We start from the raw sequence: 24636 nt of genomic DNA on the forward strand, positions 1-24636 counted from the left end.
CCATAGGTACATGAATTCTTTCCAATCTTATAAAATCCGGGAACATCGTATTTCTTCTGTTCAAGCCATGATTGATATTGACTTCGAATACCTTCCGATTATCAAAACATGGAAGTTCGATAAACTATTTTCCCTTAAACCTATTGTCTATCATCAGTTAGTCCGTATTTTCTACTCTAATGCGGTATGTATTCAAAACCAGACTCAATGTGGGACTATAGGAATTAGATCCTATCTTTTAGGACAATATATTCATATTGACCCCGAGTCTATAGCTAAGAAATTTGGGCTAGATGAAAATGGTTTATACAATGAGAAAGAAACTGTGGCATATCCCTATATCCCTAATGCTAGTATCAATACCTTACGTAATCATCACGATCATTTTCTTCATTTGATGATCTCTTGGTGGTTTAGACCATCCGGAGGTAGGTACTCCACTCTTCGTACTAGGGATTTATGGTGGATGCACTGTATCAAGAATAAGAACAAAATAAATTTGCCACACGTCATATTTAGTGAGCTAGTGGATACCATAAACATTATTCCTTCAAAACATGTTGAAACTTTAGTTTATGGGTATCTACTTAGTAACTTTTTTATCAAATTCGGTCTTAACGTTTCTCTCGACAATCCCATCCCTCTCCAAAACCAAATCAATCTCACCTCGTTGAAGAAAGTTGATTGGAAACAGGACGAGGAAACTGGTCTATGGGTTTTTCGACCCAATAAGCCAACTCCGGGAGCTAGTTATTCACAAGCTGCTCCTAGCTCCTCTCATACTCCTCATTCGGCACCGGCTGCAGATGATGATCCCGAGCTTCAAAGATTATTTCAAGACATTGACGATCCCAACAATGCGCCGACACCACAAGAGGATCAAGTGCCTCCATATTTTCGTTTGTTTTTGGAGATATTTGATCTACGATTTGCTTCCATTGAATCTCATTTGATTGCTAACAACGAAGCGATGAATCATCGCTTAGACTCTTTGGAAGGTCAACAAATGGAGTTTCAACAGTAGATGCTTGCACGTATGGATGCTATCTCTCTTGAGATGCAAGCATGATTTCCTCTTCCTCCCGATCCTCCGATGGATTAGATTTTTTTCCTTGTTATGCTTTCTTGGATTTAAAACTTGGATTGATTTTGATGTTTCTGGATTGTTTATTTTGGATGGTTGAATGTTTGGATTATTGTTTTGGTTTTTGGATATTTAATCTTAATATATATATGTTTGGTTTGAATTTTCTTTTTGATATTAATACTTATTTTTGCATCATTAGACATATATGACCAATTATCCATTACATGTTTATGAATATTGTTTATGAAAACTAATGGCTAACATTTCTCTTGATCTTTGATCTTAGCAGCTTAAGTTATATTATTAATAATCAATTGGCTATGTTTTTTAAAAACCTTGTTTAAAACGTGTTTAAAGTCTTTTTGATTTAACAAAAAGGGGAAGAAGTGTAAAAGTGTAAAAGGGGAGAAGTGTTAGAGTAAGGGGGAGTAATTTCAAACTTGATTTTGATTTCAAAATTTATTCTTAAAATTACACAAATGTTTTGTTATATCAAAAATGAGGAGATTGTTGAAAACATTTTGATGTTTCAATATAACAAACTAAGTATAAATGAATTTTAAGATTTTACAAAGAATTTTATAAGTATATTCGATTAAATTAATCGAATATCAAATTATTACTCCAAGTCTTTCAAGATCAATTTCAAACCTTACTAAATGTGTAAAATTGTGTTTTATACTTAATATATTTTTGAAATAATTTTCACAAAGTATTTTGAACTAAAATCAAGCCTAAAATCAATTTTTCAAAGGGATGCACCGATGCATCAATCCATGCATCGATGCACCAATGAATAAATTGAACATCGAATGCAATTTATGCATTGATGTACTCTCCATGCATCGATGCACTCAGGTTTTAATGAAAACATCGAATGCATTTGATGCATCGATGCACAATCCATGCATCGATGAACTCAGGCTATTTTGAAACATCGAATGCACTTCATGCATCGATGCACTCTTAGTGCACCGATGCACTAAGGGTCCAACGGTCAAAATATTTGAATTTTACACTTGATGCACCGATGTACCTTGTGTATGCATCGATGCACTGATGCTCCTAACTTATTTTATTAATTGTTTTCACACTTAAACAGCTCTATTGACTCCACTAATCATCCCAACGTTCAGAATCAATTGAAGGAGTATTTAAACAAGCTTAGAAGTCATTGATCAATAACAAGAAACAACAAGAATCAAGAATTAAGAGAGAATCAAAGAGAAGGCATCAAACCTTAAGTTTGAGCATTTCAAGCCTATTTTTCATTCAATATTCATTTTGCTTTCAAGAACACTACTTGTACTCAATTGTATTAATTTTTTAGTGTTCTTTTCTTTGTTCTAGAATTGTGCAAACAATCCACATTGTGAGGATTTCCTTGTAAGTTTGCAAATTTGTAATCTTCTCTTTGAAAAGTGTTCTCAAGAATTGGGGTATATTCTTGAGGGAGTTGTAAGGTTACCTCTTTGGTCTCGAAAGAAAGAACAAATAGTGAATTTGTTGGAAAATCCTTAGTGTGGATAGCTAAGGTAATGAACGTAGACTTTGGTTGAGAAAGTCGAACCACTCTAAATCGTTGTGCAATTACTTTCAATTTTCTGCAAAAACTTCCACCAAAATTTTAATTGTCAATTCACCCCCTCTTGGCCATTAAATAAAGCATAAACTTTTTAGAAAAATCAATTTGGCCGTCGGACTGTATATGGGTCCTAAACTTTGGATTTTTAAAAAATTTTGAAGAAAAAACATGTGTCATCATTGGTCTCCGTTGGCGATGGCGCGTGAGGAGGTGAGGCGGTCAAGTTTCTGATTTGTTGAAATCAATCTCTCCGCCGTTCAAAAATTTGAATCGAGCTTTGTAAGTACCTCGAAATCGCTCAAAATAGATTTTAGAAATTTTTCTATGAATTTTTTGACGCCGGAAAAGGTCCCACGTGCCCCCACGTACCGCCATTGCGTGTGGGGAAGATTAAAAAAACCGGTTTGACCGGTTCTGACTCGACCCGTTGACCTGACCCGTTGACTGAATGATATTTTCGTAATTATTTTTAAAATGGTGCTATTTTTGTAATTATTTTTAAAAGGGTGATATTTTTCATAATTATTTTTAAAAGGTGATAGTTTCGTAATTATATTTAAAAGATGATATTTTCGTAAATATTTCTTAAAAAAAAGGTGATAATTGTGTAAAATGGTTGATCATTTGTTGACCACCTTTGACCAGAACTTTGACCGGTTTGATCGGTCATTAAACGGCCGTTAAAATTTTCTGAGTATACATATCCTGATATTTTAGACGTCCCGAATCCGTTTTTGGTGTTCGTTTTATCAAATTCGAACTCGAAAGTCTTCAAATCGTTAGTCAAACCCGTTGACTTTGATTTTGACCAAGAATTCAAATTTACGGAATGTCATATTTTATGTTTTTCGATGTCCTGAATCTGATTCCGAAGTCCGTTTTGCCAAATTCTGACATGAAATCTCTGAATCGAGCATGCGAACCCAAAAAGCTTAGTATTTTAGTATTTTGATTATTTATTTGAGATTTGGTTAAGGAATTGATTTAGTAAAATATTTTATGAAGGTACTCGTGTTTCACCTGAGCGAGGATCAGTTAGGTCTGGGGTCGCCCGTTCGTTAGATCAGCACGAACCGCGTACTACGAGAATTACTCGTAAGTTTCCGTATATTATTTAAATAAAGATTTAGATTATTTATATTAGGATTCCAATATGGATTTCTTTGATTGAGTTCGACGGCCAAATTGATTTTTCGAAAAAGTTTATGCTTTATTTAATTTTTACAAAAATATTTTAAATTTAAAATATACAAACATTTTAAAAAATATTTATAAAAAACACTTAAAATAAAAATTAAATTACTCTATATATACATACATTAAGCAAAGTAATTGAAAATGTTGTTGTTAGATGATTCATTGAACTTAGAGATTAATTTTAATTTAATTTTATTTTATTTAGTAATATAATTATATTGTTGTGTTTGTATAGACAAATTTAAATTATTCCAAAAGTGAATTTTGTTTTTTATTTTTTATAGACAAATTTATTATTCCTTAAAGAGTTTTAATATATATATAATTGGGGTGACAAAAAACTTTGAACACTTAGAGTTCATATCACATTGACTTTATAGAATTTTATGTAACAGAAATTGGCGGGTATGTTGATTTTCCTATTAATTTTTTTTATATTGAGTATTGTTAAAGTTTATTTTCCTCTATCATATTATATTCATTAAAATGCTCCTCTAAATTGTATAATTATATATATAGTATAGTTTTGTATAAATTTTAGTTTTATATTTTTCAAATTTTATTTTTTATAAAACTTTATAATTCAATTTTGGAATAATTTAATGAAAATAGTTAGAAAAAACATTTATAATTTAAGATAATTAAAGATAGATATATAAAATAAAAGTTGTGTTTGTACAAAAAAAAAATCATTATAGTCAATGAAACTGAAACGGTGTGTTTCATATATTTAAATGTATACATGTGTGTATCTATCTTATCTATATATATGAATGTGTGTTTCATCATTCCAGTGGCCAGATTATAATCAATCCCACTTCATTTCCTTTTCTTTTCTTGGCAATCTTACAACTATTACAGATCCTTGTTCAAGTCTCTTCACCGGAGGAGGCTTCAACTTCGTACCTCTAAATCCCCACTACACTACTTGTTTCAGTACAAACAGATCTTCCAACATCGATGCCCAAAGCTCACCTCCTCGCAAACAAATTCTTCCTTTGATCAATTACCTGAGTAGAGTGGTGAAACTGAACCTTCAAGTAGTTCCGTAGAAGGTGATAAGAGCCTGTTGTTCTCCGACCGACGATGAAGCTGAAACTGTAACCCTAAACATTGGGTTACTTACGTATCTTAATGATAACAGAAAATATTATTCTCTATACAGATCTTAAGTTTGAGAAGCTATGTATACATAGTACGTATGCATTATCAACGATTAAAAAAATTAAATAAATATTTTCCTTATAATCATTTTAGACTACTAAGAAATTAAAATATATTGATTAATTAGATAGATGTAATAAAAAAAACTCGTTATGACTATCGGCAGTTGTGATTAAAAGGTAAAACTATCATTATAGTTTCTATCTCAGCAGGTTTTGATGTTTCACCTTCAAATTTTGTATTATTTTGTATTTCATTATTTTATATTATTCATTTAATATTTAACATTGTAATTAATTTAGTAAGTCGATCGATACTGATTTCGTAAAAATCGTTTTTCCTTTACCATATAAATTTATAGCTTGATCAATATGGAGTAGTATTTTTATGTTGTGTTTTATTTAGATGAAGCAATAATTTGATATGAAATTACGTGGTGGAATTGAATTTAGTGGAAGAGTTGAGTTTAAAGGTGGCACTGCCGATTGTCAAGCCATCCCTCGGTAACGGGTCAATTTTCAGATAGGACCCCAAATGGAGTACAAGGTGTAGGGTCCCCTTCATTTATAGGCGAAAGGTCCATGTTGTCATGTGCATGATATGCAAGGACGGCATAGTCATTTACTCTTTTTATTTGGCAAACCAATAGGGTAGTTACTCGTGGGTTGAGCTTATAAAGCGTGAACGTCAATAATCGCTGCTTTTAGGGGATAATTCCAAATAGAAGATCGAAAAAGGTTTCTTGATTTGATGTGTTACTTTTTTTTCTTCCCAATCTTATATTTTAAACAAGAGTTGAACTACAGTACCTTTTAGTTAAGTAATTTAATTATAATTTTTTATAAAAATAAGTTAATTCCAATTATTAGTATACCTCTCAATATAAATGCATAATCTGTTTGCTTATTATAATCCACGATTCTGTTAAAAGGAAATTTGTAAGTGGAAAATAGTTTATACAAAATCATTTAAATATTCAGAAAAAAAAATTTATAAATTATTTTTCAAAAACTATTTCAAAAATGTAATATAATTTTCAAAAAATTATTTTTATAATTTTTAATATAAAACAAATGGACTGACAAAAATAACCAATTAGGCAGCGGGAATATATATTATATGCAAGAAGTCAACCATCTTAGTACTCCATTACTTTACAATCACAATGGGAAAGTGGGGCTACAAGTCGTGTCTATGTTCATTCTACGAACACGTGCTCTACCAATACCAGATAAGAAGCAAGGGTTCTGAATAAAAAAATATTTGAATTATAATGTTTGATTCTGTTTTAACTGGTTTCGATTAAGTTTAATTTTAATATAATTTGAAAATATTTGATTTAATTTTAATTTTTATTGATAAATTAAAATAAATTATAATTATTTGAATTGAATTAATTTCTTAGTTTTATTTTTACAACATCAAACATCTATTTTATTTTTTTAATTTATAAAAAATATAAATAACTATCAAAACATCTAAAATAATTAAAATTAAACATAAAAATACATGTATCCAGAAGAAAACAATTATAACATAACCAAACTGAAACGGATCCATACTAAAAATCGAATTTGAAATCTGAATATAATTATCTTTAGTTTTATCATTAATGTTTTAAATACTTATACATTTTTTAAAGTTCAATAATTATAAGAGTTGTAATAACACAAACAACATAATGTTTTCGAAGAAAAAGTAGAGGTGATAGGTTGATACAAGTAATTTCTCTCTCATCTATAATTTAGAATGTCAAAATATGGTATAGATGCTCCGCCATAGCCAATCCCCAGTCGCTATCGACTTTTCAGCCTCTCAATCGCCCAAGGGACTCACCCTTCCTCCTAAAGCCCTTTGCCTCGTCACACCTTATTTATATTTTGGAGTTACTTAACCTAATTTGTCACCCTCATCTCAATTTTATATTTTTTTATATCATTTGAATAATAAAGATAACATTTTGGTTCAATACATGATTTCAATGATGAAAGGAAACATTGTTCTTTTTAGAGGTTATTGTTTTAAGTAATCGCATTTGCAGGTGTGTGTTATCAATTGATTAAAAAAGTTCTGAACATATATTACGTTGTAATCACATAAGACTATTAAAAAATATTATTAGTTGACTTAAATATTACGATTTAATCATTATTTACAAATTATTTTCTCTCAAAATATGATGATAAATTTATTATCATGGTTGGTTTTTAAAGAAATTTGAAAGGTTATAGACTATGAATTGAACATTTTAGAGTCCAACAATAATTTTTAATGGTAGCCGATAGTGATCAATGACGACAATTGACATTGACCTGCAACAGTGATAAGTGGCCGCCGATAGTGGTAGCTTTGATCGGATTTGATGGTCAAATTGATATTTTATCATAAGTATGAGGGTTGAATTAGTACTTTATCTAAAATACATGTTCAAATTAATGTTTTATCTAAAATTAAGGGGTCAGATTAAAATTTAATCATTTTTACTAGCACACCACATAATCAAACTAATTATAAGTGACCAAAACGTTACCTTTTTTAAAACTGATGAACCAAACAAGACATGTTGAAAATAAAATGGATCATCAGTGTATTTTACCCTTTAAATCTTACTAATAAAAAAAGGAGAGAAAATCAAATATTGGCATTTAGTTAAATCTTTCACTTTCTAAGCTTTTTGCTTGAATTGGAATTCATCGGGGGACACCATTGAAAAAAAATATTGACATTTACCATTGAGTTTGTTCTGTTTTGTGGGCAGACCAAACAACAAACAATCTTTGCCATTTCTATCCACACCATACATGGTAGTCCCCCACCCCCACCAAAAAAAAAACCTTTTAGTCATAAAATAATATAAATTCCTATATTTTGCCATTAACAGGTTAATGACAGGGTAAATCAACAAATTAGGTTTGGATTAAGGAAAAATTTACAAGCACAACATTTTCGTATTTCCTTCCTTTCTCTCTCTTTGTGTTCACGTACGCTTCTCACCGATACAAATACCTATATTCAAATTTACGATGTCTTATTTAATATTTATTACTGAAAAAAAAACATAATTAAAATACTTTTCAACCCTAAACTTCCAATAATATAACCAAATAGATAAATCAAAGATACAAACAATGGCTAAACTATTAAAAAAACACTTATTCTGATACAAATTAAAAAAATTAGATTAAAGAAAATCAAAGGGGATATGATAAAGTGATTTGACTTTGAACAAAAATTCGAGTAAATCATCATCGAATATGGAAGGGGGTAGACAGGCCATTAGCTTGCAAAGCAACGGGGTATTAATTTCTTTCGTTTGTTTTTGGTTCCAACTTTAACGATAAGATAGGCACTTTGATCATTGACGTGACACCATTTGTTCCCAAATCGAAGAGAAAAGATTATGAAAGATTTAATGGGTCTGTTTGTGGGCCTAACACATCTTCATCATGAATCCGGTTGAATTCAAATTCATTTCATCTAATAATGTAAACAGTATATTACTGTAAATAGATAGTAATTATTTTACAGCTGAAGCATTTTATTTCTTAATGTTTTTAATAATAATCAAGTTGAAGAAATCAGACAAATAATCCAATCCTCTTAATATGTCCAGAGAGAAAAGATGATGTATTGTTTAGATAAAAGGGAAACGGTAGTGATGGATTCGACTGCCCAACATATTCGATCTTCCAGTAAAACATGAAGTTTACAGGTGAAAATCACTTTTTATAAAATCAAAAGCATATTTGGGTACAACACTTTCATACTAGGCTTTGATCAAGCTTGCCCAAGGTGGGTTTATTTTCTAGCCTGGGTAATCACTGCAAAATGCAAATTTGATCCAGAGATTTGGGCTTGAGTGCGATCCATGCCCATTTATCTTGCATGGGAAAATGGGTCCTTAAGAAATAATTCGAAAGGAGGAGAAAATTATAGACGTTTTACGTGTTTTCTTCAGAATTCCAAGCATAGCATGCCCCATGATCATGGGAATTCTAGACAGCACGTCAATGTCTAGAACTCTCGTCTCTCTTCGCTTTTCTCCTATTATATATACTACTCCATTCAACACCTTACAAGTCACTCCGAAATCATCTTAAAATTTACCACATTCCATACCAAAGCATCTTCCTACAACCCACTCCCTTTTGTTATTTCTTTTCCTTTTACTACATATTTAGAGGTTGAATCATGGATTTCAATAGCTTTGGTTTCGATTCTCCAGTCTTCACAATCCTGGAAGAAATGCTGGACATCCCCGAGGAGCAAGAGAAGGCCCGAAACAACCCGTCTCGAGCCTATGTCCGAGATGCAAAGGCCGTGGCAGCCACTCCAGCCGACGTGATAGAGTACCCGACATCTTACGTGTTTATCGTGGACATGCCGGGCATAAATCACAAAGAGATCAAGGGTAAAGGGTTGAATTCATTGAATACAGATGGTTTGTAATAAAATCATATGTTTGATAAAAGGCTTAATTATACAAAAGGTGTATAACTTATGCTAGTTTTTCTAGTTTAGTATTTAACGTTTATTTTGTTTCAGTTTGATGTCTTATGTTTTATTCCGTTACATAAAACGGATCAAACCGTGACGGACTATTAAATTTGACCGTTAACTCATTAAAAATATAACCTGGCATATTTTTTAATATTAAAAATAATTTCTGAAAATAAGAAATTAATTAAAATATATTAATTAAAAAAATTAAACCTTTTAACTTTTATCCGTTAACCCTAAATTTCTAAATCAGTTTCCCTCTCTTCCCATTCCTTTTGGATAATCTAAAAATTTGCAAGTAACATTTATAATTCCTGTTTATTGTTGCAATTGAGGAATGCGGAATCTATTACTACCCAAAGCGAACTAAAAAATCGATTCCTTTCTCGATTCTTATGGGATACATGCGGTATTTTCACAGTGATAGAAATTGAGAATAGTTTGCATTGCCAGCATCACTACTTTGTCAGTATGGAAGCATCTAAATGCTATTAGGAATGCAGTGAGAACATACCTTACACAAAGAAGTGAAGCCAGGTTTCCTAAGGAAGAGCTAATGAAGATCAGCAAGGTTGACTATTCCTTTTATATTTCATTTATTCCTTATATGTTGTTTCTCTTGTATAGTCCCTTCGAAAATTGCCGAGCATCAAATTTCTTTCCTTATTTTGTAAAGATAGAATTGATGTTGTATACAGTAATTTCTCTCGGTATAAGCTGTTTTTCATTTCTAAAAGGGAAGAGAGTGAAACTGATTTAAAAGATTTAATTTTTCAATTAATCTATTTTAATTAATTTCTTATTTTCAGAAATTATTTTTCAATATTAAAAAATATGTTTGATGGTATTTTAAATGAGTTAACGACCATACTTAAAATTCTGTCACGGCTTGATTAATTTTGAGTAATGGAATGAAACGTTAGACATCAAAACGTTAGGCACTAAATTAAAAAATAAGTTAAACACCTTTTGTATACTTAAATATTGATAAAATAACCTTTCTCAAGGTTTGAATCACCAAATTTACCCTCCAACACCACCTAATTCATAGGACCACATGCTTCACACTTGTACGAAAGTTGGTTTAGTACTCTTCTTCAATGGATACAGCTAGAAACTAAACTACCGTCTCTCAAATGACCCTCACGAAGATAATTACGACAATAATGATATTGGCAATGGTATCATTATTGTCCACAACGGTCGTAATTATATTGTCCACAACTGTTTTTTTTACTGCGTATGGGTCGTAATTATATAGGTCGGAAAAAACAGGTGGCCAATATAATTACGACCGTTGGGGACAATAATGATACCATTGCCCCACCTGAAACTTCATTTTCCATCAGACGCAACAACTCATGAAGATTAGGACGTGAAAGAAGTGGGTCATCAACATCAAGACGTGCAGAGAAAACCCAACATTTTTCACTCTCAGAACTTACTGATGCCACCAACTTCTCCATGGAAAACAAGATAGGTGCTGGGAGCTTCAGGGTTGTTTACAAAGGCAAACTTCCGGACGGTCGTGAAGTCGTCATTAAAAGAGGAGAAACTTCAGCAAAGGTAATGAAATTTCCAAGAGAAAGAAACTGCTTTTGAATCAGAAATAGCATTGTTATCACGGTTATTGTTGCGGAAGACGGCTATTGGATAGAGCAAAATCGCAATTGATAATTTGAGAAAATAAAAATGAAGATAAAAAGAGACAAAATTTACGTGGAAAACCCCTAAATAAAATAGGGTAAAAACCACGGGCAACGGTAGAAGAATTTCACTATGAGAAAATAGGAATTACAACCTCTCTCGATCTACCAAGGGAGAAAACAATGATAATTCTCTCTCGATAAAAAGGAGAAAACAACTCTCAAGAAACTCTCTAAATTTTCTCTAGTATTAGAAGAAAGCTAAAATGCTTTGGGATGATTTTGAAGCTAAATGAGCTAGGGTATTTATAGTTGAAACTTAAGGACTAATCTTATAAATACCCTAAATTACAATGACTAAAATTAATTATCCCATTACCCAATTTTAACAAAAATTAGGTGCCTAATTTTTGACTTTGACAAAGCACCATTTGGTGCCTAATTTGGTGCCTAAATTATTTGACTTTTAACAATCTCCCATTTGAAGATTTGATTGGAATAATCATATCTTCACACCATTCTTTCTACCTTGTACCTTCATGTTGCTTACGTTTCTGACAGGCCACAGGAGGATCGACACCAGGTAAATTTATCAGCATTGATTGCCTTCGTCATGAAATCTGCTATGTTGTCTTTGGTATGGATCTTCTGCATATCTACCCTTCCTTCTTCCACCTTTTCACGAATGAAATGGTACTGAACTCGTATGTTCTTTGTCCTTGAATGAAATGCTGGATTCCTTGCTAGATGCAAGGCGCTTTGATTGTCACAAAACAGAGAGACATACTCTTGATTGTGCCCAAGCTCCTCCAATAGCATCTTCAACCAAATTGCTTCTTTACTGGCTTGTGTAGCTGCCACATATTATGCCTCTGTTGTGGACGTAGCCACAACTGACTGCAATTTTGAAACCCAGCTTACAGCTCCACCAACAATTTTTAACACATATCCTGTAGTAGATTTGCTTTTATCCAAATCCCCTGCATAGTCAGAATCTACATAACCATTGATTAGTAAGTTTGATCCTCCGTAACATAATGCAACATTTGAGGTCCCTTTGATGTATCTGAGGATCCTCTTTACAATATTCCAATGCTCTTTGCCTGGATTCGCTATGTACCGACTAACCACTCCCACTGCTTGTGCAATGTCTGGTCTTGTGCATATCATAGCGAACATTAAACTTCCCACTGCTGATGCATACGGTACTCGAGACATCTCCATTCTCTCTTCTTCACTGCTAGGACTCATACTGGAGGATAATTTGAAGTTAATAGGAAGAGGGGTAGAAATTGGCTTACAATCTTTCATGTTGAATCGTGACAAGATCTTCTTCAAGTAATTCTTTTGTGAAAGCCAAATCTTCCTATTACTTCTATCTCGGTGAATTTGCATCCCTAGAATCTTGTTTACTGATCCCAAGTCCTTCATTTCAAATTCCCTAGCCAGTTGTGCCTTCAATTCTTCAATATGAACTTTGTTGGGTCCTGCAACCAACATGTCATCCACATACAACAGCAAAATAACAAAATCGTTATCACCAGACCTCTTGATATAAGCACAAGGGTCTGCATTAAGTCTGTTGTATCCAAGGCACATAATGAAAGAATCAAATCTCTTATACCAACACCTCGGCGCCTGCTTTAGACCGTACAGAGATTTGTTCAACCTGCAAACCAAGTTCTTCTTTTCTTTTTCTTCAAAACCTTCAGGCTGGAGCATATAAATTTCTTCTTCAAGATTTCCATGAAGAAAAGCTGTTTTATTATCTAGCTGCTCTAGATGTAAGTCCAATGTAGCACACATTGCCAAAACTACTCAAACTGTTGTTAGTCGAACCACAGGAGAAAAATATTTCATTGAAATCAATACCTTCTTTTTGAGCATATCCTTTGACCACCAATCTTGCACGATACCTCTCAACTTGATCGTCACCATTTCGCTTGATTTTGAAGACCCATTTGTTACCAATTGGCTTCCTTCCTTGTGGTAGTGGCACAAGGTCTCATGTATTATTTTTATGAAGGGCTTCGATTTCTTCTTGCATCGCCATCATCCACAGTGAAGCATCTGAGTTGTTTATTACCTCCTGGTATGTTGATGGCTCACCGTCATCTGTTAAAAGACAGTATGCAATATTACCTTCTATAACATAATCTGAGTGCCAATTGGGACGTCTTCTCACACGATCTGATTGACGAGTTGTTGGAGCTTCAGAACTCTCTGGTTCTTGTTCATCATGTGCTGGTTCTGCTTCAGAAGAATCTCCTTCTTCAAACTCTTTTTCCACATATATGTGAGTAGTCTCTGACTTTTCAGCGATCATCTTCTTCTTTTCTTTGTAGTTTATCTTCTACAAAGATAACATCTCTACTAATGATCACTTTGCGGGCAGTGGGATCCCACAAGCGATACCCCTTTACTCCATCAACATACCCCAAGAATTTGCATTTCCTGGATTTTGGATCCAACTTTGAAATTTCTTGGGAGTTGTACATCATGTACACTATACTTCCAAAATATATGGAGGTTTGAATAATCAGCTGGTTTTCCAGTCCACATCTCCATTGGTGTCTTCAGCTCTATTGCCGTTGATGGAGCTCGATTTACCAAATAACAGGCGGTATTGACTGCTTCTGCCCAGAATGATTTTTCTAGGCCTGCATCCCTCAACATTGCTCTTGTTCTTTCTAACAAGGTTTTGTTCATCCGCTCTGCCACTCCATTTTGTTGAGGAGTGTTCGCCACTGTGAACTGTCTTTTGATGCCTTCTTTCCTGCAAAAAGTCATCAAATTCTTCGCTTGTGTATTCTCCTCCATTATCTGTTCTGAAACACTTGATCTTATTTCCAGAATCAAGTTCCACCCGCGCTTTGAAGTTTTTGAAAGTTGAAAACACGTCTGACTTCTTCTTAATAGGGTGCACCCAACATCTCCTGGAGTAGACATCAATAAATGAGACAAAGTATTTTGCTCCACCTAGGGACGTTACTGGTGCTTGCCATACGTCAGAGTGAACCAATTCTAGAACACTTTTGCCTCTAGAATTTGATGTGTTGAATTTCAACCGGTGCTGCTTACTTGTTATGCAATGCTCACACAAAAGAAGTGATACCTTTGTTAAGCCTGGAAGTAGCTTTTTCTCCACAATGACTTTCATTCCTTGTTCTGACATGTGTCCAAGTTTCTGATGCCATAGCATTGCCAAATCTAAACTACATGAGGCAACAGAGGCTTATGCTTCTACCAAAGTCTCTCCCTTCAGCATATACAAGTTTGCAGCTATTTTTTCGCCTTTCAGCACCACAAGCGCTCCACGGAACACCTTCATGATTCCTTTTCGTGTTTCAATCTTGCTTGCATTATTATCCAACAATCCGTAGGATAATAAATTTTTCTTCAGGCCTTTCACGTGCCGCACATCTCAAACAACTTTAATTGTTCCATCATACATCTTTAATTTGATGGTTCCCACACCAACGATCTCTAAGGCATGATCATTGCAACTATACACAGATCCTCCTGAGACAGGTTCATAATGATGGAACCATTCTCTTCTTGAGGTCATGTGATATGTCGCTCCCGAATTAATGAGCCATATATCTGCAAATCTTTTTCTGTCTTCCATGGTGGTTGACGCTTCACAGCATAGAGCATCTCCATCATCTGAAGTGTTTGCGGTATTGCCTTGTGGATTGGAGTTTTTATTTAGACTCCAACAATCCTTCTTCAAGTGACCTTTCTTTCCACAGTTGTAGCACTTTAAATTCTTCTTGCTCCTCGACTTTGATCTACCATGTTTGTGACTGCTGCTTTGGCCACGTTCTGTTGATCTCCCTCTCATCGTTGTCAACGCTTCTGCTTGTTGCAGATTTACTTGTCTGTCTTCCTTGTTCTTGCACCGATTTTCTTCTTGTAGAACAGCAGTTGCAACGTCATCGAAGACTAGACTGGTGACATTACTGTTTGTCAAGTTGATGATGAGTTGATCGTACGAATCCGGTAGACTTTGAAGTAGAAGTTCAGCACGTTCTTGTTCTCCTATTTTACAGCTTAAGGATGTAAGCTGAGAAAATAAGGTGTTCAGTGTATTTAAGTGCTCCGTCACTGAAGTAGATTCTGGCATACGGAGAGTGTACAATTTTCTCTTAAGGAAAATTTTATTGTGCAGCGGTGTGGCCTCGTACAATTTGGTGAGATGGTCCCATATCTCTGTAGCTGTCTTCTTCTCCTCGATGCTTGACAATACTTCATCTGCTAATGCTAGATGAAAGTTTGCCATAGCATTCTCGTCCATTTCGATCCATTTGTTGTCATCTGTGAAATCCATTGGCCTTTCACTGATAGTTGCTAGACAACCGTCTTTCCTCAGGATGACCTTCATCTTCAATTTCCACAATGAGAAATTTCTCCTATTGGATTTTTCAATATCAAATTTCGTTGCCATAGCTTCTATTATTGATAGCTCATACTATTTTACTATCGTGAATAGTTCTCTAGAATCTCAAAGAATGTGTAATACCTTCTTATTTTCTTATGTTGGAGGATCCACCTTTTGGTGGCAACCACAAAGATAATAAGCAGATATTACACACTCAAATCTGGCTCTGATACCAATTGTTGCGGAAGACGGCTATCGGATAGAGCAAAATCGCAATTGATAATTTGAGAAAATAAAAATGAAGATAAAAAGAGACACAAAATTTACGTGAAAAACCCCTAAATAAAATAGGGTAAAAACCACGGGTAACGGTAGAAGAATTTCACTATGAGAAAATAGGAATTGCAACCTCTCTCGATCTACCAAGGAGAAAATAATGATAATTCTCTCTCGATAAAAAGGAGAAAACAACTCTCAAGAAACTCTCTGAATTTTCTCTAGTATTAGAAGAAAGCTAAAATGCTTTGGGATGATTTTGAAGCTAAATGAGCTGGGGTATTTATAGTTGAAATTTAAGGACTAATCTTATAAATACCCTAAATTACAATGACTAAAATTAATTATCTCATTACCCAATTTCAACAAAAATTAGGTTCCTAATTTTTGACTTTGACAAAGCACCATTTGGTGCCTAAATTATTTGACTTTTAACAGTTATCACGGCTTCACCACAAGCACTTGGTGTGCTTAGTTGGATTCTGCCAAGAAAACGATGAAAGGCTTTTGGTTTACGACTACATGAACAAAGGATCACTTTATGATCATTTGCATATCAAAGACAACACTGAGAAGAGTGATAGCGTTTTAAATTCATGGAAAACGAGGATCAAAATTTCATCAGATGCAGCAAGAGGGATTGAATACTTACATAACTATGAGTGCCGCCTATAATTCATCGAGACATTAAGTCATCGAACATACTATTGGATACGGTTTGGACAGCCAAGGTGTCCCATTTTGGACTATCGCTAACGGGACCCGAGTATGATCAAGAATTTATGTCAACCAGGGCAGTTGGGACAATTGGATACATTGATCCTGAATATTGTGTATCGAATGTATTGACAACAAAAAGTGATGTATATGGTTTTGGGGTGGTATTGTTAGAGCTTTTGGCAGGAAGAAAAGCTGTTTTTAGAAATGAAGAAGATGGGACAGGGCCAACGGCAGTGGTCGAGTATGCAATCCCGGGGCTATCAGCTGGGGATCTCCGGGCAGTGATAGATCGAATGGTCAGGGTGCCGGAGATTCACGAGGCTGAGGCAGTGGAGCTGATGGCTTATACAGCTATGCAATGTGTGAATTTGGAAGGAAAAGAGAGGCCTAATATGATTGACATTGTTGCAAATTTGGAGAAACCATTATCACTTTAACAGGACAGCCCTGCTAGTCTCTCTTCTAGAACAATTTCCATTCCTTCGGAATAAGCTTTTAGAAGAGTCCATACAATTCTTTTCATAACAGAATTTTTCAATGTTAAGATCAAATCTTTTAAATAATATTTTTCTACGTGAATTAATTGGATTAAATTCCGAGTTTGTTCTTTTTTATTAATATTTTTAAATGTCAATAAAAGATTGAAAGTGGGAAAATGAGTTGCTGCATTGAAACTAAAGGTTATTGAAAGTGGGAAAATGTGTTGTTGTATTGAAGCTAAAGGTTATTGAGATTAGTGGTTACAGACAAAATGGTCCCAAGTTAATGAACTGAGAAATGTTAATGAACACTGTTTATGCATACAATGTAGGATACTTTCATTACAACATGAAACAAATCTGAATTGTGAGATATCATAAGGGAGCCTCAAATTTGATGCTCAATAGAAGCCTTACATGGTTGTATTTATTCCCTTTTTTTTCATGTAATGGAACTGCCCTAATCCCGGTTCTCAACTCCGATACAGGCAAACATGCTTGGCCTCCGAAATCAGAACTCCCTGTATCAGACTCGAGAACTTTAATCCGAAGCACAGCTAATTCTGGAACTCTTAATTGGAATTCGAACACCTGGTTCCATACAGGTAACCATTCATCGTCCATTGTTGCTGTTTCCTTTACAACCTTATCTGCAGGAACACCAGCAATTCCAATCTGCAGATGGATAAGTGAGTCAGAAAAAACAGCATATGCACTTCAGTATCAGTATGTTTCATACAGAATTTTAATCGTCTCACTCTTGTCTTGAAGTCTGGTGGCGAAAAGCAATCGAATGCGGTGTGGGGGAAATCCTGATGCCAACCCTCCCCCAGAAAAGTCCCCTGGATAACTTTTACCTGCGTAGAAAAACGTCAAGGTTTCAGCTATGGAAGGCTAATAAAGTGAAGGAACCGAATAACGCAGTTATTATTAGGGATATATTGATCCACCTTCACAATCGTCTTGACGTCCAGTGGCACACTAGGATCAAAAACTTCATCGTTCGGACCCCTCTGCAGCAAAAAATCAGGCTTTTTCACATAGCCGCATCTACAATTAGCTTTAAACATTCCTTGCATTATCCATAGGTGCTTTCCATGTCCCTGTAAGAAGAGAAACCAGGGTAAGAACAGTTCAAACATAAAACATTGCTCCAGTAGAGAATAACAGTTATTCCAGCAAGCATTTGCATGTTCTTGGAATTGTCTTACTTGCATATTAAATGCAACCATTTGAGCTCCGTGCATCCATCCGACAAAAGGATTGTAATTAGAAGAGTCCACTCGTGCGTCTTTGGGATACACTCTCAGCAAATTCCTTTGAGTAAACCTTTAGAAAGAATACAATGAATTTGATAACTAAAATCTCATTGTTATCATTAGTATTTAAACAGCGGCTGCTATACATACTTGACAGTTTTGGTTCCATGTGTTTTTACTGCATTTTGAAGCTCTTGCTCACTCAAGCTGAGCCGCCTAGCTTTGTTAGGATCATCACTCAGCCAATTCTCTAATCCACCTTTCAGCTTCCCTGCATGTATGGAAATTATGTGCCTGTATTCAGGCACAACTTTCTCCTCGTCTTCATCCGGAATATGTTCTCCCTCTTCTGGTGGATTCCACTAACAAATCATAAATGACGATTAGGTAAGCGGTTATTGTCAACATTACATCAATGAAGTTTAATATTTATAAGGAACTCTTAAGGCACCTGGCTACTACTTTGACGTTCATTTGTCTGTGTTTCACTTCTATTTTCTGAAACTCCTTCCCCTTCGGTGTTTTGGAACACCTTTGGGGGTTTGGTTGAAATCAAAACCCTTTCTTCAATGATTCCGGGGAAAGAAATTGCTCCAAATGTTCGGTTTCGTTAGTGTAAAGCATGTCTCCGAAAGTTTCTGTGACCATCTAAATAAAATCATGTTTTTAAGAAGAAAAAACTTTTCAAGGTTGCCATTAGTAAAACTTCCATACTGAATCTATCATTATAAGCTCACCTTAGCCACTTTTTTCTGAAGATTTGGTTTCAAGTGGTCTTCAAAAGTGATTACAACAGGATACTCTGAAGCTTTAAATGCATTCTCCTTGATTGCTTGCAAACATTTTTGGAGGCCCACAGAAGAAGTCTCCTGCAAGTTTCAATCAATCCATCAACTTCACATGGTTTTAATCAATTTTATATAAAAAAATTGATCAATTCATGAAAGGAAAAAGGGTTTCTTTTACCTTCCATGACAAACTTTCACATCGTTTCCCTTGGAACTTGGCCACAAATCCAACTCAATTACTCTTACACCTCTAAGCAGAGCATCTTTGATAGGTTCAACACTGCTCTTACTGCTGAACTGATTCCCGGTCAAGTATGAGTTATGGCCAGTGAATAAGAAATAATGCGACAGGGGAGCATTCATGTCATGGTGCACCTAAACAACAAAGGCAGAACCAAGCTTTCCAATTTCCATAAGAATGAACTCTAAATTCATTGAAACAACGAGACTTAATCCCTCTAAAAAAAACCCAGAATAAGTTTACCTTTGAAGGTGGAGGGTGAGCAAGGATAAGATCACCGAGGAGATACCTGAAGAAGGCATCTAAATGGAGCCCCCTCCTTTGGAAGATGCTGAGATGCTTGAGACTATCAAAAATGGTTTGAGCATCCTTCATGGTTGCGTTCTTTTGACCTTGATGTTGGATCAGGAACCTCAGCAGGTCATCAACTGTCATCATTCCACTTGGTGAGATACTGTAAAACACATCCTTGACATCAACGGGTGGCTCAACGACCCTGGTCTTGAATATTCTCCTCCAACACAGGCACACCCTGTAATTCTCCTTCGACATCTCAGTTTTCACTGAAGAAAATGACGGGTAAACTTTCTGTTGATTTTACGTTCGTCTTCTCTAAGTAAATAAAAAGGCAAGTCATCGAAGTTTGAAAGAGGCTGATATTTATATACTATTGTAACAGCAAAATCCAGGCATTGCCATTGTGGCTGATGCAGTTAATATTAGTGTTGCCTCCTCATTTCTTGGTCAACTTTGCGAGTCTTTCAATATTGTTTGGTACAAAACATGGTGTTGCTACTAAATTAATTAGCAACTGGACTCATCCCTTTAAAAATAAAAAGTTATTATGGTCTTAGACCCTGTATTATTTTAAATTTGAGCTATAATCCTTATTATTTGTCATAATTTGGTCTCGTGTCTTTAATTACTCTAGATAATTAACACAATAACTATTTTGCTACAGGATTTTTTTTCAAAACACTATCGGTGTGTTTCATTGGATAAGTGTTTTTTTGTACATACTTTCAGAATTCTTAAATAACAATTCATGGTTTCTTAAAATAAAATTAGAGTTTTTAAATTTAAACACATATTAATTTTCAAATTAAAGTACGATAAAGGGATCAAACCCATCATTTGACACATTTAAAGATAACCACTAAAAGGATTAGATGCAGTGATAATTTTATGTCTTAACAATATAACATTAATTTTTTAAATACACCCATAAGCGAATGGACAATAATTAATTTTGTAAGAAAATACTTGATTTTGTAATTAATAAAATATCATAATTATGACGCATCATTCTCAAAATTTGATACATATCATTCATCATATCATGAATATATATTTTGTTTAAAATTTTGATACATCATTCTCGAATTGTGACTTACAATAATAGTTATTTTTAAACAGTTGGTTGATAAAATGTTTTATATAATACAAATGTTAGATTAAATTAAATTTTAAAATTGGGTTATCATAGTATAAAATACTAAAATATTTTGTGATCTAGGTTATTATGATTAGAGATAGTCATAGTTCGAATCAGATCAAATTTTTGGCTTATTAGAATTTAAATTGAAAATTAATTTTTTTTTCATTCGTATCCGTTGCGGATTTAAGAAAGTCTCACTCAATTTGGTTTTAGTTAAAAATCCACATCTAACTCATATATATATATATACTATGTTTATAAGGTAAAATAAATACCTAATTAAAAAAGTATATACAAAGTGATATTATTGAAATTATCCATAAATATGTGAGAGATTATTATAATGTTATCTCGGGTCAGATAAAAGTTTTTCACATTAAATTCAAACCACGAACCCAATTCCATCCCTTCAAAAAAACTGACCCAAAACCAACCTTTTTTTTTATAAAATGACCCAATTAGATCAGATCATGTCGAAACTTATTGACTTTGGATCTGTAACATCCTCAATATCGGGTTAGTGATTAAATTGTTAAACTTTAGAATTTAGTGACTAAAGTATAATAATTGAATAGATTAAGGACTTATATGAGAAATGTTGTATAGGATCAAATTTCAAGGAAGGAGGAATAGAAGGACAAAATAGTCATTTTGATAGTAAAATAATTAATTTGAAGAAGGTTATATATTAGTCACAAGTTGAAATGAAAGAGAGGCCAAATTATCGAATGCAATTTAGGTACAGATACCTTAAGGGAGGTATCGATACCAGGGTGATATTGAATGTAAATTCGGTATCGATACCCTCAACTAGGGTGGTACCGGTAACCTATAGTGGGTACCGATACCTCTTCAAATGAAAATGGAAAATAAACTTTTCCTTTAGTATAAGAAATGAAAATTAGAGTATAATAGTTAGAATACTGATGTGTATCAATGTATGATTATGTAGATATTGAATGTATCCCTATTCCGGAACTGTAACATCCTCAATACTGGGTTAGTGATTAAATTGTTAAACTTCAAAATTTGGTGACTAAAGTATAATAATTGAATAGAGTAAGGACTTATATGGGAAATGTTGTGTAGGATCAAATTTCAAGGAAGGAGGAATAGAAGGACAAAATGGTCATTTTGATAGTAAAATAATTAATTTGAAGAAGGTTATATATTAGCCACAAGTGGAAATGGAAGGGAGGCCAAATTAAGTTCTAGAGTTCTCTTCTCCTTCTTCTTTCCTTCATACGTGAGAGCTAAGGAAAGGTGAGTTCTTTTGTTAGTTAATTTCTTGCTGAATTGGATTATGATCATTAGATGATAACTAAGATTAAGGAGAGTTTAAGTTATCTTAAAATCAAAGAATGAAGGAGATAGAAAAGATTTAAGATGGAGGGTTCTTAAATGAAATTTTGATAGAGAGATAGTAATTAGATTCCAAGATCAAATTTGGCTTGTCATTAGTGAATTAAGGAATATGAAGTGTTAAAATTGAATTTAGAACAAGTAGAAAATTTCGTATAATTCTTGAATTTCATATGGAGGATGAGAGTTTGAGGTTGAAGATGTGTTTAAGGGTTAGAAATGTGTTTGAGTATGTATACTTGAGTTAAGTAGGTAAAAGGGGTTCAAACATGAAGTGTTTGTGTTGAAATGAAGTAATTTTCGTGCTTAAAATGTGATTATGGGCAAAGGGGTATCTGTACCCATTCAACAGGTACCAATACCTCAAGAGTAAAATTAAGGAAGGAATTTTAAGGGTACCGATACCTTGAAGAACAATATCGATACCAAGGGTACCGATACCTTAAAGAAGGTATCGATACCATCTTTGAACGAAAATTATTGAATGTAATTTAGGTACCGATACCTTAAGGGATCTATCAATACCATGGTGATATCGAATGTAAATTCGGTATCGATACCCATATGGGTATCGATACCCTCAACTAGGGCGGTACCGGTACCCTATAGTGGGTACCGATACCTCTTCAAATGGAAATAGAAAATAGAATTTTCCTTTAGTATAAGAAATGAAATATTAGAGTATAACAGTTAGAATACTGATGTGTATCAATGTATGATTATGTAGATATTGAACGTATCCCTGTTCCAAAACAATCGAAGAATTAGAAACGGTTGAGAGAGAGAAAGTTCTAGAATCAAGCAAGGATAAGGTGAGTGCGTACTCTAGATAGAGTTGTATGAAGACAATACTTATGATAAGTCTATATTTTATAGTTGAATTTATGATTTTATATTCTTGTACATGTATGTATATATATATTATGGTTATAGTGATTTCATGCATAATTCATCCATGCTTTAACATGATATTATATGAATGTATGTTATTATAAGAGAATCAATTCAGGTATGTGAAATAAGGAAAGTGAATTATGTGTTTATATGATAAGTAATAAAAGAGACTAGTGAAGCATTCATAGACTCGCACCTTTGTGTTGAGCGAATATTGGCAAAGAAATGATCGGTTAGATATGCTTGTGCCCATAAGTGCCGAGTATTTCCCTTCTCAATCACACATGGATGCTTTTCGACGTTGAATTCTGAAACAACCGAATGCCATTGAATATCAAATTCCTCGGTTGTCCACCAGGAAGCCATGCATTTTGAGAATGCTGCTGTAAATTTTGGGTCACCAATGTTAGCTTGTGCATTGCGAGAAAGATGCCAAGTGTAACATCCTCAATACCGGGTTAGTGATCAAATCGTAAAGTTTCATAATTTGATGACTAAAATAGAAGAATGAAATAGTTCTATGATTATTGGATACATATGAAGAAGGTTATTTTGTAATTGTTAAAGGAAATAAAGGGTAAAATGGTCATTTGATCATTTAAGGAATTATATACACGTGGGAAATGGGAGAAACATCCAGAGTTCTCTTCTCCTTTCTTCTTCATGCGTGGGAGAGCAAGGCAAAGGTGAGAGTTTTATTAGTTGATTATTATTTGAATTTTAAGCTTGGTTTTGATCTTTAGTTGATGGATAAACTTAAGGAAAGCTTGGGTTACAGTAAAAATCAAGAATAGAGGGGTTAAGAGAGATTAAAGATTTGGAGTTTTTATATGAAACTTTGGAAAATAATTGATAAGTAGAATTTGAAGTTAAATTTGACTTGTCAATGGTTAAATTAAGAGATTTGGAGTGATAGAATTTGATTTTGAACATATAGAAAATTTGATATGATTCTTGAATTACATATGGAAGATAGGATTTTGAGGTTTAAGAGGAAATAAATGAATATAGATTGGTTTAAGTATGTGTACTAGAGTTAATAATGAAAAGGGGATGATATATGAAGTGTTTGAGTGGAAATGAAGTAATTTTCGGGTTGAAAATATGAGTTCTGGGCAAGGGGAATCGGTACCCATTCAAGGGGAACCGATACCCCTTCAAACGACAGAATTCCAGAATGTCTTGAGGGAATCGATACCCCCATAGTAGGGAACCGATTCCCCCTAAAGGAAAATTGGGAATATGGATTTAATAAGTTTGTTTAAGTTGCTAGTATTCAATTACAAGGTGTAGGTATCTAATGATTACCTCGAAATGTACATTTATGTAGATTCTACGCATAAAGAATTCCGGAACGTTTGGCAAGTAAGATCGATCAAGGGGAAAGATAAGAGATTGGAATTGACTAGTGAGGTCAGGTGAGTGCATATTAGTATTATATGATGTTAAATGGAAATAAGACTTGCGACAAGTCTATTTCCATAGTAAAATGCATGAATTCATAAATAGAAGTATATATGTGTATGATTTATATGTGTTGACATGTTATTGTATATATGCATTATATGGTTGATATGAATGTGTGATTATGAATAGGTAGAAAGGAAACAAATGATGAT

The 24636-nt window shown here is 33.9% G+C and overlaps 1 protein-coding gene and 1 pseudogene across 1 annotated transcript; one reads left to right on the top strand and one right to left on the bottom strand.

Annotated features, from left to right (window-relative positions):
* Window positions 1–9224: 9224 nt before the first annotated feature.
* On the top strand, window positions 9225–16993 carry LOC120210704 (putative serine/threonine-protein kinase-like protein CCR3). The gene is made up of 5 exons (XM_039209406.1): window positions 9225–9474; window positions 10004–10070; window positions 10901–11099; window positions 16275–16413; window positions 16563–16993. The coding sequence occupies exons 1-5, from the start codon at window positions 9225–9227 to the stop codon at window positions 16991–16993; spliced, it is 1086 nt and encodes a 361-aa protein (XP_039065337.1).
* A 417-nt stretch (window positions 16994–17410) lies between these two features.
* LOC120210714 lies at window positions 17411–19875 on the bottom strand (annotated as a pseudogene).
* Window positions 19876–24636: the final 4761 nt, after the last annotated feature.

The sequence above is a fragment of the Hibiscus syriacus genome, unplaced genomic scaffold, assembly GCF_006381635.1.
Source record: "Hibiscus syriacus cultivar Baekdansim isolate YM2019G1 unplaced genomic scaffold, ASM638163v2 tig00000715_pilon, whole genome shotgun sequence".
Classification (NCBI taxonomy): Eukaryota; Viridiplantae; Streptophyta; class Magnoliopsida; order Malvales; family Malvaceae; genus Hibiscus; species Hibiscus syriacus.

Coding starts and splice junctions, on each gene's coding strand:
- LOC120210704 (XM_039209406.1), top strand. CDS start 9,225: ATGGATTTCAATAGCTTTGGTTTCGATTCTCCAGTCTTCACAATCCTG. Junction 10,071..10,900: donor ACACAAAGAAGTGAAGCCAG/GTTTCCTAAGGA, acceptor CAACTCATGAAG/ATTAGGACGTGAAAGAAGTG. Junction 11,100..16,274: donor GAGGAGAAACTTCAGCAAAG/GTAATGAAATTT, acceptor GACTTTTAACAG/TTATCACGGCTTCACCACAA.